At 35.2% G+C, this 14,409-nt stretch overlaps 2 protein-coding genes across 8 annotated transcripts; one reads left to right on the forward strand and one right to left on the reverse strand.

Annotated features, from left to right (window-relative positions):
* The first annotated feature begins 371 nt into the window (after positions 1 to 371).
* On the forward strand, positions 372 to 7,057 carry LOC107914595 (calcium sensing receptor, chloroplastic). 7 transcript variants are annotated; one of them, XM_016843538.2, is made up of 15 exons: positions 410 to 521; positions 661 to 857; positions 964 to 1,066; positions 1,543 to 2,415; positions 2,734 to 2,834; positions 2,931 to 3,045; positions 3,266 to 3,343; positions 3,508 to 3,600; positions 3,797 to 3,880; positions 4,466 to 4,564; positions 5,107 to 5,169; positions 5,386 to 5,416; positions 5,647 to 5,693; positions 6,307 to 6,365; positions 6,539 to 7,057. In XM_016843538.2, exons 3-15 carry the CDS (start codon positions 1,019 to 1,021, stop codon positions 6,753 to 6,755), a joined length of 1,908 nt encoding a protein of 635 aa, XP_016699027.1. In that variant the 5' UTR covers positions 410 to 521; positions 661 to 857; positions 964 to 1,018; the 3' UTR covers positions 6,756 to 7,057. The 7 variants fall into 7 exon arrangements, with proteins under 7 accessions (XP_016699025.1, XP_016699029.1, XP_016699030.1 ...); XM_016843536.2 differs by having other exon boundaries at positions 372 to 857; XM_016843540.2 differs by lacking the exon at positions 661 to 857 and having other exon boundaries at positions 380 to 521.
* A 789-nt stretch (positions 7,058 to 7,846) lies between these two features.
* LOC107914594 (stromal 70 kDa heat shock-related protein, chloroplastic) lies at positions 7,847 to 11,480 on the reverse strand. The gene is made up of 8 exons (XM_016843535.2): positions 10,650 to 11,480; positions 10,177 to 10,429; positions 9,984 to 10,063; positions 9,747 to 9,889; positions 9,556 to 9,654; positions 9,218 to 9,407; positions 8,657 to 9,055; positions 7,847 to 8,504 (listed from the first exon to the last, which is right to left on the reverse strand). The coding sequence occupies exons 1-8, from the start codon at positions 11,202 to 11,204 to the stop codon at positions 8,103 to 8,105; spliced, it is 2,121 nt and encodes a 706-aa protein (XP_016699024.2). The 5' UTR covers positions 11,205 to 11,480; the 3' UTR covers positions 7,847 to 8,102.
* Positions 11,481 to 14,409: the final 2,929 nt, after the last annotated feature.

The following is a 14,409-nucleotide window of genomic DNA, read 5'->3' on the forward strand; positions in this document are numbered from 1 at the left end:
TGGAGTCATCAAGATACAACTAATTTTACCTTTTCAGGGTACCATCTCTGGACTGCAACATATAAGACAGCCTCCCACCTCCCATTAGCGTTTTAAATAAATCATATTACATTTCAAGTCCACAATACTTCCCATACTCAGACTTGTCCCTTTTCCTTCAACAATTTGACCTTCCTTTGATATTTTATTTTTATTTTTACCGACATTTTACGTGAATCAAGTAAGCAAGTCGAATTAGATACTTTTTTTTTTAGATTTTATTTTATTTTTGTATTTTCTTTTCCTAGTTTGATTGGTGATGCGATGATGAAACCGACAACGAAATTTTCGTCCCCACAAAACCAAAACGAGAGGCAAAGAGGAGCCAACTCAGCCCATCTATAGATTAAGAAGCTAATGGGCATTGCAATGGCTTCGACAAGCCACACGATTTTCCATAGTCACCCGTTTCTTTTTTTGTTTTATTTATATTTTCTTCATTTTCATCTTTCTCCCTCCTACTCACTAATATCCATTAACCAGTTAGTTCCCTTCAATTCTTCCCTTTCTCAACTTGTTTTTAATTTTATTTTCCTTCATTTTTTTTTGTGCAATAGAGAGTGGATTACTTGGTACCAAATTTGAAGATTTTATGTTATCTTTATTTCTTTTTCATTACAGTTTCAAGAACCCCATGTTGAAGAATCTATTTTTTTAGTGGTGGTGTTTCTGGCATTTGTGTATTGTTAAATGCAATGTGTCTAGAGATTTGAAGGAACTCAATGAAGGAATCAGTTTAACAAATGGCTTAAGCTCTATCCTACTGATACTTTTGATTCACTTTGACCTTGAATCATCCTAAAAGTTTTCCCTTTTCGGTTTGTTTGAAGATTTCATTTTATGATCTTGGAATTTTTCTTCAAAAGGGTGTGTTTATATTGGAGATTGATGAGCTTCTTTTTTTTTTTTTTTTGCTTCCAGCAGAAATGAGAGTTTGGTGAACTTTCAAAGGTTGGTAGCTATTTAGAACATTTGCGCTATGTTGCCTGTTTGCTCAGCCACCCCTGGTTGTTCTTCACATTCTCAGGTGGAGTTTTCACTTTCTTAAACCATAAATTTCTTCTTCCATGCACTATTTGACTTGCTTGTACCGCTTTAGTTTTATCCTTGAGTTGAGTTTTATATCATTTTTTAAATTTAGATCGTTTCAAGCTCAAGTAACTAAAATTTAATAGAATTAATCAAGTTTAATTGCTTATGGAACATCAAGTCTGTTTGAATGTTTAGGTGTTTTTACAAGTTGGTTGGTCAATCACAGCTGCATTGATGGAATGCTTGTGTCTGTGTCTCAGTAGACAATATCTTTTATTTTAAGTCATTAATATGTTCTAGTTATTTTGGGAATTTATTTAATAGAATAAATTAGTAGACGGTCATGTTTGCTTGTTTTGTCTTGCTTCCATTGCCAAGGCATTCATTTTCTCATGTAACTAATGTTTTTTGATTTTCCTGAATCCTGACATTCCTTAAAACGGTATTTATTCGAAACAATGCCTCTAGCAGCTTTCTTTCCATGGTGGTTTGCGACCTTTCACTCCATTCCAAAAGGATTTTCAGTTCAGATGTAATGCACAAGACAAGTCTGTTCTGGGAATGTCAGGAGGAAATCTCCATAGAATGTCCTTTAAACCACAAGCAATGGAACCTTTCTACACCAGTTTTGCTGAAACCACTGAACAACCAGTACCTATGGACCTCATTAATAATTATTCTTGCCCAGAAAAGTTCAATGATGCTAAATGCAACATTTCTAATGTCTGGAGTTCTTCAGTCAAAGCAGTAAATGACTCAAACCCATTAGAGGAGACACTTGTGGATTTGACAAACCAATCAGTAGAAAATGCCAATAATTCCATGGGGATGGTGGGATCTGAAACCATCTCAACTGTTGACACAATGGTTGAGAATCCAATTGCAGCGTCTAGCACCCTGAACTTTGACAACGATTCACTATCCGGTGGAATAAACAGTCTTGATAAATTTCTGACTGGGGTTAATGAGTCCTTCAACTCTTCAGTGAACAGGGGAGAGAATGCTATGAGAAACTTATTGGATAAAATTACTTCTTCTATAACTTCTGTTACAACAAGTGCCTCTGAAGCTGTAGACAATGCTCAAGCATTAGCTGATAATAAGGTCTCTAACTTGTCAAATGATTTGAATGAAGCCTCAAATAAAGCTAATGCTTTTGCTGTTGACTTGTTGAGACGTACAATAGTTGTAGTGGAGGATTCTTTATTTAATGGCGCTTCCTCTTTTGGATATTATTATGGGTCTGCCAAGGAACGTCTTCCACCAGAGATCAAAGATGCATTAACTCTTTACGAAGAGAGAACCGGAAAAGCCTTAAAGCCTGTTGGTGCAGCCCTGCAACAGGTACCCTTTTATTTGTCATAGATATCAGTTTTGACCATCCACAAACAAATTTCTACTTGTAGATATTAGCAAGTAGTTGGTATTAATAGGAATCAATTGAACTGGAACAATGAGTTGGAGCATGCATATAACTTTCCTTTGTATTTACTTTTCTATGTCAATGATAAATCGTTTTTCATTAAATTCATTAATCCTCAGTTTGTTACTTAGGCCCTGCAAAATTGAAGATCTAAAGTTGAGATTCCTATCAGCTATTTCACCATTGTAGCTTAGTTGGGAGCATTTTTTTTTCACTGAATTTCAATTTACTTTAACCAGGTTTACACCGGCATTGAGGGGGTGGAAAGGAGTCTAGGGTTTGACCCGAGTGATCCTATTGTCCCATTTTTCCTTCTTTTTGGCACCTCAGCCACTTTATGGTATGAATGTTCTTATGTGCTCATTTTAATTAGACATTGTCAAGCATATTTTCTTGTCTCGAATGGCGAGTTTTATTTTGTATCAGATCTGTGCAGGGTGTTTTACTGGGTATGGGCATATGGTGGTTACTCTGGGGACTTATCTCCTAAGCTAACTTTGGAGCTCTTGTCTGGAAAGGAGAATGCTTTCCTTATTGATGTCCGGCCTGAGGTAAGAGACTGTAAACTTGTCTGGGCAATGATACAATAGCATGCCTGTGAGAGGCTGACACTGTTGGCATAACAGTGTTACCGGACTCTTTTTGTAAATAGTTATAAGTTTCCCTCGTAGATGGTTAATCTATTATTCTCCTCAGGTCAAAATTACTTTTCCTATTCTATTGAATTTGAACTTTTGAAGTGGCTTATTTTTGGGCATTAACTTTGTCAAGGTCCTTAGAGAGAGAGATGGCATTCCCGATCTTCGGCGAGTAGCTCGGTTTCGTTATGCATGTGTATCTTTACCTGAGGTTTGGATAAACATCACTATCTTACCTGAAATCAATACTTTTGCTCTGCCGCTTAGTGCTAAATATGGCTCTAAGCTCTTTGCAAACTAAGCAATATGAAATGGTGTTTGCTTTTATTCTTTTTCTCTGAAGCGCTATATTTTATGGTGTTCATTGGTATTCAGGTTAATGGCTTTATGGGTAAAGTATTAAAGAGTGGAAGGGACCTTGATGACTCCTTGATTGCTGTAGTTATTCGGAACTTGAAAACCATTGAGGTTTGTATCTTGGTTTTTGTCACTACCTCTGAAGTTATGGGGACAAACTGAAGTTATTTCTATAAATTTATTATGAGTTATTTCTTATCTAAACAGTGATCATGCACATCCAGTATTACTGGATCTACCTTAAGCTTAACTACTAGTTACACACTTTGTTACTAACCTCTGACTTTGTTCTTTCTACCACTTCTAGGACAGGTCCAAGGTCATAATTATGGATGCTGATGGTAGTCGCTCCAAAGGAATTGCAAGATCATTGAGAAATCTTGGGGTTAAGGTATGTGTTTCTGAATTTTCAGAGTACTATAAGAAAATATCCTTGAGATACACAAAAATATGATGAAATAGGGGAGTCGCCTTATCAGGAATTCACAAGAGTGTATCATTTTTCCGTAAATTAACATTCATGTCATAGGCTCATAGTGTTGTGTTGGAAACCAGAATCAATGTGGGAGTTCTCCTATTCTGAAAGATTACAGCTAGATATTTAATGACTGTCTTTGGTCTAAGGAGTGAGCATATTCTGCTCAAATTGAAATAACCAACATAGATGAAATCTAGTTAGATTTGGAATTTATTATTAATTTGTTCACTTATGGTTTAGAAAAATTTACCAAACCCAATTTGCAAATATGCAAGCTCCAAATAGTTAGATCCCTAAATCCTAATCTCTCATTTCAGAATTTCAACGCCGCATTGTTGCCTGCTCTCTCAGTACAATCTAAATCCTTTTGTTAGATATCTTATCTACTAACCTCTTGCACTTCTGCCCTAGTTATTGCATTTAATGAGTTTTGTAGGTTGCTCGATATTGCAAATTAGCTTACATAAACTAATTGTTAATTTGTGCTTTACATCACAGAGACCATACTTGGTCCAGGGTGGCTTCCAATCTTGGGTGAATCAGGGTCTCCGAGTTAAGGAACTAAAGCCAGAGACAACGCTTTCTATACTTAATGAGGTATTTCTTATGCTCTATTCCCTTTTCCTGAAAACTTTTTAAGTACTGTCCAGTGCTGAACTTTTACCAGCACCACGCTTTGTTTTTTTTTTTTTCTTTTTTTGTAATTAGAAGACCTTAGCTAACACTGAATTCATATTTGATAGACTGAACTGGTTGACCAAGATCAAATGAGGGATGGAAAATAACACTTTTTTTTTTTTTTGAGTTAATGTGATTGATTTTAGGAGTTGTATGTAGGTTACAATCTTAGATGTTATTGCTACCAAATATGATAGCTGCTTATAGCATATGATCAAAGAAATCTATTGAAAATATGCTTCTAATAACACACATGTTAAACATCCGACAACATAATCAGTTGCACATTGCTAGAAAGTCTTGCCTTAATTTAAGGACACTTCTAAGCCAAAACTGATCTAGGGTTTCAAAATATTTCATCCTTGAATTATTTGAAATAAAAATATGCTTTCTCTAACTCTTCTTTTTTTATTACTTTTTAAAATTGCTAATGTAATAAATCTTAACTGTGTTCACCACAGGAAGCTGAGGCAATTTTAGAAGATATCAATCCATCTCCAGTACAAGTTCTTGGGTATGGTGTGGTAAGACTAAGGTTCCTTGAGTGACATATGTGCTTCAGTTTATGTACTAGTAAGAATGAACCCCAAGAAAATGGTATTTTAATTACGCTAGACCAAATTGATATTAAAATGATATTTGGTATTTAGAAACATGCACTGTCATCATTGTCCTCATATGTAACACATGAATTATATCAATTGAAACCCATTAAATTCTAATAAGTATCTTTGTTGCAGGGTTCCATAGCAGCAATTTATGCACTGCTAGGTGTGTATCTTGTACTTTAAATATATATAAATTTTTTTAATTGAAACTCAGAAGAAATGATTGATTGTTACTCATCAAGCATGCAGTTTTCACTTTCTTCAAACTTTCATATTGTTATTTAATATTTTGTTCTCTTTAACCTAATTTTCCTGGGATTCTGTCATGCTTGTGCACATCAGAAATGTTTTCTTTTAAATGTTTTTATTGATTTACCAGTTCTCTTTTTTCAGAGTGGGAGAAATCATTACAGCTTATTGGCATTCTTGGCCTTGTCCTGGTATGTTATTTCACCTGATTTAAACTGTTCTGGCAAAAGTCTGTCTTTGACATTGATTTCCTCGTTTGTCAAATTTGAAACTAACTTTGGCATTTTGGATCTTTTGAATGCCGTGTTTTAAAAGACAATACTGAGGTTTTAGTCAAATTTGAACTCACTGCAGCCATTAAGACCCGGGTCTTAGTGTGAAATATTATCTGGTTTACCATAATAAAATTGATTCATTATAAAATAGCCATCGGTGATTCACTCCAAATAGCCACAGTTAAACCAGAAATAAGGAACTATGTTTCCTGAGTCCCATGTAGATGTATATGATTTTCACGGTAAAAAATGGTTTGATATCTGATTGCCATGTACTTAAATGCCCCCTTTTACATTGAGTGGGTTCCTTTGATGCCTAAAGTGATATCGATCCACTTTAGAGGATAAGTTGGCTTTTGCTCCTTGCATGTACTAATGCGACATTGAACTGTTGCTTTTAGTTGAGGCTTAGTGCTGAACCTCCTTGGTTATATGTTGAAGAGAATATTTTAGCAGTTAAGTTGAATTTGGCCCTCCAGTAATGGTGATTTTCTAATGCTTCTTCATTGCTGGCTTATGACTCCACCAGACCGTTTACCGGCGGGTCTCTTCATACAAGAACGCTGAAGATCTGAAGAAAGATCTGACGTAAGTCCTCTATAACACTACTACATGTGACATTAATTTATTGTCCATTGTGGAATAGAGAATTCTTAGTCAAATTACAAAGTGTGACCAATAATTTGATCTGTAAACTGATTTTACCTAATTTCAGCGACAGGCAATGATATTTTTGTTCCATCTTTGTAACCTCTCATCAGGTTGTTGTTGGGTCCTGCTAAAGTTGGAGCTGTGGCATATTCATGGATTGCTGGGAAGTTAGAGACCAATGGCATTGGACTTTCGACCTCACCTTCATCCTTAGATGTTCAAAACCGAGTGTTGCAGGCTGCTGCGAAGCTTGAATCTCAACCATCCAGTGCAGAAGATCCATCGATTGCTCCAATAAATGAGAAAGTAGATCTCTCGGAAGCATAGGGATCGTGGATTTTGTCATCATCATATTGGTGAAATGCAAGTTGACCTGCCTCACTGATATAATATTTTCAATACCCTAAGAATGAGTCTTGTACATTAGTGTTACATCAACAGAGTTGTATACTAATAATAATCATTGGACAAATAATACCAGCCAAACCAATAAACAAGTTTGAAAATTGCTTTCAAACTTGTGGCTCAACTTAGCTTAGTTTGGTGGTTTTGGTTAGAAATTGGCGCAACCGTATGCAGGATATATGTCACTGGTTTTAATATATGTTTAATTATCATTCACAAGTTCACATTCATATTTAATAAGCGGGTTTTACACATTTGAATGGAGATGATCAATGTATTGAATATTAATGGATGAAAACCTAAAAGACCAGATTTTAACTCATATCCAACACATTCTATATCAAACAGGACACAGTCAAATTCAAATCCAAACTGTTCTAAATGAGCTGGAGAATTGGTCTGTCCATAATTATTGTGACTTGAATCTCACAATGAAAAGTACGACATTCTGTAGGGATGGAGTTTATGTGAGCCTAAGTTCTTTGATTCTGCCCTCTATCTTTTGCAAGGTGGTTATTAGATTGTAAATATCAGTTGGTATTAAAGACAGCTATCGTATCTCACAGTTACAATCGCGTGACCAATAATGACATTGTATTATACTGTACTTGTTCGAGGTTAAAGAAACTAATGTAGGTGTCGCATGTCCGAAACATGAAAGATTATTATATGTTTGATCGAAAAAGTAGTGCAGGTGTCAGTGGGTGCGTAACATATGATGAACTAATATTTTCATTTTGATGATTGGATACTCCAAATAATATCAAGAAGTTATAAAAATTTATTTCATTACTTGAGTCTTTGGAAGTTTAGGAGGGGAGTGTTACGAGTTTAATAAACGCGAATTGTTACTCTTAAATAATAGATCCTTTGGCTTATAATTTGTGCGCCTATAATGCCAGTAGACAGCTTGTTTGTTTGAATGCAAAAAATGGTCAGTCATTTCTTTGGGGAGAATATATATCGTGTGGCAATTGTCAGGGATCCATGGAGCAGACCAGAATTCCACAAGGTAGACCCTAAAGACTCTTAACTTTCATTCCTTCAATATAGGAGCCAAATCAAGAAACCCATTAACAATTGAAACAATGTTCCTAGGCTTTAAACACCCATATGCATTCTATATTTCGTGCTTCATCCTCTCTACTCCTAAAACCAATTGTTTTCTTTCACTACCAGGGAACAAAAATGATAGGAAATTCAATCCCCCCCCCAAATCAACGGTCCACAAAAAACCCAATTCTCGTACCTGGTTCAAACCCTGCCTTTTTATTTGCTGTCTGTGAAATCTGCTTCAATTACGTCCCCATCAGGCCCCTTGTTTGATGAATCTGAAGGTCCAGTTTCACCACCAGGTGCAGGTCCACCAGGACCTCCTGCTGCACCGGGTTGGTTGTAGAGTGACTGGCCAAGCTGCATCACTTCTTGGTTGAGGGCAGCCATGGCATCCTTCATACCTTGTGTTGAGCCCCCTGAAATTGCATCCCTGAGCTCCTGCAATTTTGCCTCTACTTTCTCTTTCACTGGACCTGGAACCTTGTCTCCGAGCTCTTTCAGCTGCTTCTCAGTCTGGTAGACAACAGAATCAGCCTGGTTCTTTGTGTCTATAGCATCTCTTCTCTCCTTATCCTCCTTCGAGAACTTCTCAGCTTCCTTCACCATTCGATCAACCTGCATATTTTAACAACAGAATGGGCAATGGTTAATGATCAATTCTTGCATCCAATCCCAATGAACATGCACAAATTCATGCATGAAATATGTGCAAAGAACTTTTAGATGGCTTCCGAGCAATTCCTCTGAGCAACAAAAGTAATGCATACCTCATCGTTTGGCAAGGTACTTGCACCAGTGATAGTGATGTCCTGCTTCTTCCCAGTTCCCTTATCAACAGCAGTGACAGAGAGGATACCATTGGCATCAATGTCAAATTTGACTTCAATCTGTGGAACCCCACGTGGTGCTGGTGGGATACCATCGAGACGGAAGCTGCCAAGAGATTTATTATCCCTAACAAACTCTCTTTCACCTTGGAGTACATTAATCTCGACACTTGTCTGACCATCAGCAGCAGTTGAAAACACTTCTGATTTGGAGGTTGGCAGCGTAGTGTTTCTTGGGATAATTTTGGTCATAACACCACCAAGAGTTTCTAGACCAAGTGACAAAGGACTCACATCCAAAAGCACAATATCACTGACATCTCCAGATAAAACACCAGCCTACAACCAATTGAGAGACATAAGGAAAAACATTAAAAATAGAACTTAAAAACAATAATAAGACATATTGCAATGAAATCTATAACCAACCCTGCCGCATTCAACTGAAAAGGAACGATAACTATAGAGCTATCAATATAACTTGAACAAGAATAAACCCACCTGAACTGCAGCCCCCAAGGCAACAACTTCATCTGGGTTGACTGTCACATTCGGTTCCTTGCCAGTCATCTTCCTCACAAGTTCCTGAACAGCAGGAATACGTGTTGATCCACCAACAAGGATAACCTCATCTATGTCTTTGAAGGAAAGTTTAGCATCCCTCAAGGAATTCTCTACGGGTGTCTTTAGCCTTCAGATTACATTAAATACACAAGAGAAACTTAAAACCCTAGTGATTAAGCACAAAAATTAGGAACATCAACATATTCTCCTTTTCCTACTTGGTCCATTTTTTAAAATTAAACATGATAAAAAAATATTAAAATGATAATAACTACCTGTCAAGTAGGTCTGAGCACAATTCCTCGAACTTAACCCTGGTTATGGTGGTCTCAATGTGTTTAGGTCCATCTGCTGTGGCAGTAATGAAAGGTAAACTGGAACCCAAAAAGAAAAGTCTTTGTCATTAAGCACCGAGTAGAAAGTGCAAAAATGAAAGACATACACACAAAGAAGGGAAGAGAGATACCTTATGTTTGCCTGAGTCAAAGAAGATAACTCCATTTTAGCTTTCTCAGCTGTCTCAGTTAACCGCTGAAGAGCTTGTTTGTCTTTCAAAAGATCTATGCCTTCATCCCTCTTAAAGTTTTCAGCAAGCCAGTCTACAATTCTCTGCACATAAAATATGACATATATGACATGCTTCAGCACTGAAAGATACAACTAGCCCAAAGAAGAATGTTCAAAATTCATCATGTACACCTACCTTATCAAAGTCATCACCACCTAAATGTGTGTCTCCAGATGTAGAGAGCACCTCAAACACTCCATCACCAACCTCAAGCACTATAACATATTAAACAAATAGGCAATCAAACATTTTCTAATATCTTCACCAATAAAGGATAAATGAAATCACTATGTATGTAGATAAATAGTTTCTCAACTATCTAACATACCTGAGACATCAAAGGTACCACCTCCGAGATCGAACACAAGGATGGTTTCATTGTTCTTCTTCTCAAACCCATATGCCAGAGAGGCAGCAGTAGGTTCATTGATAATCCTAAGAACTTCTAACCCAGCAATTCGACCAGCATCCTTTGTGGCAGTCCTTTGGGAATCATTGAAGTAAGCAGGGACAGTAACAACAGCTTTGGTCACTTTATCGTTCAAAAACTTCGAAGCATCATCGACAAGCTTTCTCAAAACCTATATCCAAAAATAGAAACAACCCATTAGCCATAGAAAGATTCCATTACCCTTAAAAAGCTTCATCCGTAATGCATTCATTGCCAAAGTTCCATAAATTTGGTTTGCAAAACATTTTCAATTTCTCAAACTTCCAAGTCAAATAAACTCAATAAACATAGCAAAGACAATTCATGACACAACATAGCAGTGAAAGTAAGAAGCCGTTAATATAACATACCTGAGCTGAGATTTCCTCGGCGGCGAATTGTTTACCAATGGCAGGACAATCAAGCTTAACATTCCCATTATCATCTCTAATAACCTTATAAGAAACTTGTTTCGATTCCTCATCCACTTCCGACATCTTCCTTCCGATAAACCTTTTCACAGAGAAAAACGTGTTCTCAGGGTTCACAACGGCTTGTCGTTTCGCTATCTGCCCTACTAACCTATCCCCAGTCTTCGTATACGCCACCACGGACGGCGTCGTCCTCTGCCCTTCAGCATTCGTTACAATAGTGGGCTTCCCTCCTTCCATGGCCGCCACCGCCGAGTTAGTAGTCCCGAGATCGATTCCGACCACTTTCTCGTTCACAACTCTCACTGGCCCAACGCTGTACCGTTTACCGTTGTTGTTGGTCTTAGCGAGTCGTAGGAAGGCGGCGTTCAACGGCGACGTTTTGTTCAGTCTTTGGCCCAAGAAAACCGTTCTGGGTGAATGGTGGTTGGGTTTTCTTGAAGAAGCGAAACCGATACCACCAAGGACATGAATTTGGGCAGTTGAGGAAGCCATTTCTTTTTCTTTTTTTTTTCAGATGAAACTAATTAAAATAGCAATCAAAAGAAGAAGGAATTGAAAGTGGATAAACTGAGAAGAACCCAAAATTCCCAAAGAGAAACAGAGTTTGAAATGGGGAGAAAGCACAGGCAACAAAAGCTGAGTTGGGTTTGGGATTGGGAAGAACTAAGAAGATAAGAGAGGCGGAGAAGGCTAGAGAAGAGATTCCAGAAGGATCTCAAGAGTTGGGTTTTGAGGACCATTCGATTTGATAATTTGTCACTGTTTGGATGCCAAGAAAGATCCAGTCAGGTGGTTAGGAACTTTGGGCTGAACAAAGCCCCAAAAGCCCAAGAAAAAGTTTCCATTTTTTTATTAGGTAAAAATCCCTATCTAATCCCTCTCAATTTTAATATTGTGCAGATTGGCCCCTCTAAAAAAATTGATTAACCCTTGTCAATTTTGAAAGTGAGAAAATAAGGACAATTAATCACAGTGTTAACATCTTATCTCAATTTTACATAATTTTGATTTGTATAATAACAAATTTAGCTTCAAATAGTTACACAAATATTGCTGGCTAAATTTGTTAAATTAAAACCAATTGACAGAATCTATAAACTTTGAGTGCTAAATTTGTTATTATATCAATTAAAATTACATACAATTGGTGAAAAACATTAATAACGGAATTAATTGTCTTTAATTACTTACTTTTGAAATAAACAGGTTAAATTATTTTAATTTTTTTAGAGAGAACAATTTACTCAATATCAATATTGAGAAGGATTGAAAAAGTCGTTTTACCTTTTTATTTTTAATGAAAAATACTTAATTTAATTTTTTGAATAAAACTGTATCTATCTATCTATGTGATTTGATTGCTGCTGCAATTTTGTTGTATCTCAATTTGCAGCAGCATGAGAGAGGGACGGTGGTGGGCTGGAGAGGGAGACTGACGGGGTTTAGAAATTTTTATTTTATTTAATATTAATATAATTATCTTTATTTACTATTAATTTATGATTATACTCTCTGAAAGTATTTATTTATTTTTGAATTAATTTTTTATTTTTATATATTTTTAATTTTTTTTAGAATTAGGATTAAATTGAGATCATATGTAGATTCTGAGAGTTAATTTTTTAAAATATGACAAAGTTGATATAATATGTAAAAATTAAAGGTTAAATTTATTATTATAACTACCACGTTAGCTTCCCACTCCCCAATTTAATAACATGAGTGCTTAAATTGTAAATCTTTTATTTTAGTGCCTAAAATAAATTTTTTATAATTAGCTGACTATCTGTATAATTTACCCATATTATTAATAGATTATAAATTTTCTCCATTAATTTATTTGTATATCAGTTTTAGTTTAAAATTACAGATTACAATTTCTTTTAAAAATCAAATTTAGTTGTGTCATTAATAAATAGCAAATTTTAGTTTCATTTTAAATAATCAGTTTGAGATTTTTTTTAATTTTTTTTAAAATAATTTAATTAAATTTAAAAGCTATGATAAAGATATACATCATTTATCTTAACATTGTATTATTTAATTTAAATTTAAAATAATTGGATATATAAATTTGTTAAAATAAAAAATCACAACTATATCTCAATTTGTTTTTTTAGCATTTTTTTTGCTTTTAATTGTTTTTCAGCATTTTTTAAGTAAATTATATTGAAATTCACCTAATTAAAATAACGGTTTTTTTTTGCCACTGTAATTTTTTTTATCAATTTAATCATTAAAATAATTTTTTAAAATAATCACGCAGCCACGTCAGCAATTTTATATTTTGTTGCAAAATTTACAAAATGAAATATTTCTTTTTAGTCCCTTTAAGAATTACAAACTTTTTAATCTAACACCCTCCATCAGGAAACAACCGACCGTCATCATCATCAGTGGCCGGCGTCCAGGTCATCCTCCAATTGGCCAACTTAGCAAAACGGAAACCAACTGCAATTAATTTGCATGAATTTTGCCAACAAATTACTACAGTTGATGCAATTGTGGAAGATAAAAATTCGATAAAGAAACATCAGAACTGACCATTGATTGAGAACTTGAGGCTGATCTGGTCAGAAATGTTTGAATTTGGATCATCAATTTCCATCCCCGCTGCTTCGTTAACCTTTTCCATAACACCTTCAAAAAAGAAAAAGTCAATAAGATTGCAGGTGACAACGAAAATGACAGAAGTTTTTGACAGAAAAAATTCAACCAAAAAATATGAAGGCATTTTACCAGTGAGCAAACAGAGTGTAGAGATCTAAACATTTTGACAGTACCGAAGGCGTTACCTTTGGATTAATCTAGTGGTAATGGAGACAGCCATGTAGGCTTTGAAGCACCACCAATCTCGATTTCATAGGTCTAGGCTGTTTTTTGCTGGGCCTTTAATTTGTTGCCGGAAGTTTCCGCCAACGGAGGATTTGAATCTCGTCGATGTTTTGGTTTGTGGAGATGGTGGTGATATGGGGGAGGTGACAAAGTCGTTGACATGAAACGGAGGCGGGGAAGACCGTCGAAGAATCCAGCGAGAATCATGTCTTCGTTAGCGCCGGTGCCGGTACCTCGGAGGAAGAAGGATGAAGAAGATGTTGCTTTATATGCTTGGATGGCGGGAATCTTGTGCTTTGTGATCGCCAGTGAGTTTTGAATTTTTTTTATTGGTTGATCGAAAAATGTAATAAAATGTAAGGAAATTTTTAGTTAATTGTCCAATAATAAGCTGAGAGATAGAGTTAGGGCCAGTTCTTCATTACTTTTGGGAAGTGCTTTTCAGAAGCGCTTTTCAAAAGTGCTTTTGAGAAGTACTTTTGAGAAATTTGAGTGTTTGACATTGCTGTCAAAAAGTGCTTTTGAAGAATAAAATGTCCATTTTAGACATGAGATTATAAAGTAATAAATATGTATTTAAATAATGTTCAAATTAGTTAATATTATAATATTTTAGCAAAAATATAAAAAAATTATTTATTATAACTTATTGTTAATATTTTAATATATAATATTAATTTTAAATATTTCTAAGTAATTAATATTAATTATTTATAAAATTTAATTAGAATATATAAACTATATTTAAATATTTAAATATAAAAATTAAATATTTGTAATTAGATATTTGATGGGCTACTTTAACACTAAAATTAAACAAACATAATACTATCTAACTAAAATCTAAAATCTAATTACTAAA

The sequence above is a fragment of the Gossypium hirsutum genome, chromosome D10, assembly GCF_007990345.1.
Source record: "Gossypium hirsutum isolate 1008001.06 chromosome D10, Gossypium_hirsutum_v2.1, whole genome shotgun sequence".
NCBI lineage: Eukaryota > Viridiplantae > Streptophyta > Magnoliopsida > Malvales > Malvaceae > Gossypium > Gossypium hirsutum.

Bases quoted from the DNA above. Each gene is read 5' to 3' on its own strand.
- LOC107914595 (XM_016843536.2), top strand. From the start codon at position 1,019: ATGTTGCCTGTTTGCTCAGCCACCCCTGGTTGTTCTTCACATTCTCAG. The intron at 3,344-3,507 runs GTTTGGATAAAC...ATTGGTATTCAG, and splicing joins CATGTGTATCTTTACCTGAG to GTTAATGGCTTTATGGGTAA. The intron at 6,366-6,538 runs GTAAGTCCTCTA...ACCTCTCATCAG, and splicing joins GATCTGAAGAAAGATCTGAC to GTTGTTGTTGGGTCCTGCTA.
- LOC107914594 (XM_016843535.2), bottom strand. From the start codon at position 11,204: ATGGCTTCCTCAACTGCCCAAATTCATGTCCTTGGTGGTATCGGTTTC. The intron at 10,430-10,649 runs GTATGTTATATT...TTTTGGATATAG, and splicing joins CCGAGGAAATCTCAGCTCAG to GTTTTGAGAAAGCTTGTCGA. The intron at 9,056-9,217 runs GTGGGTTTATTC...AATTGGTTGTAG, and splicing joins CCTTGGGGGCTGCAGTTCAG to GCTGGTGTTTTATCTGGAGA.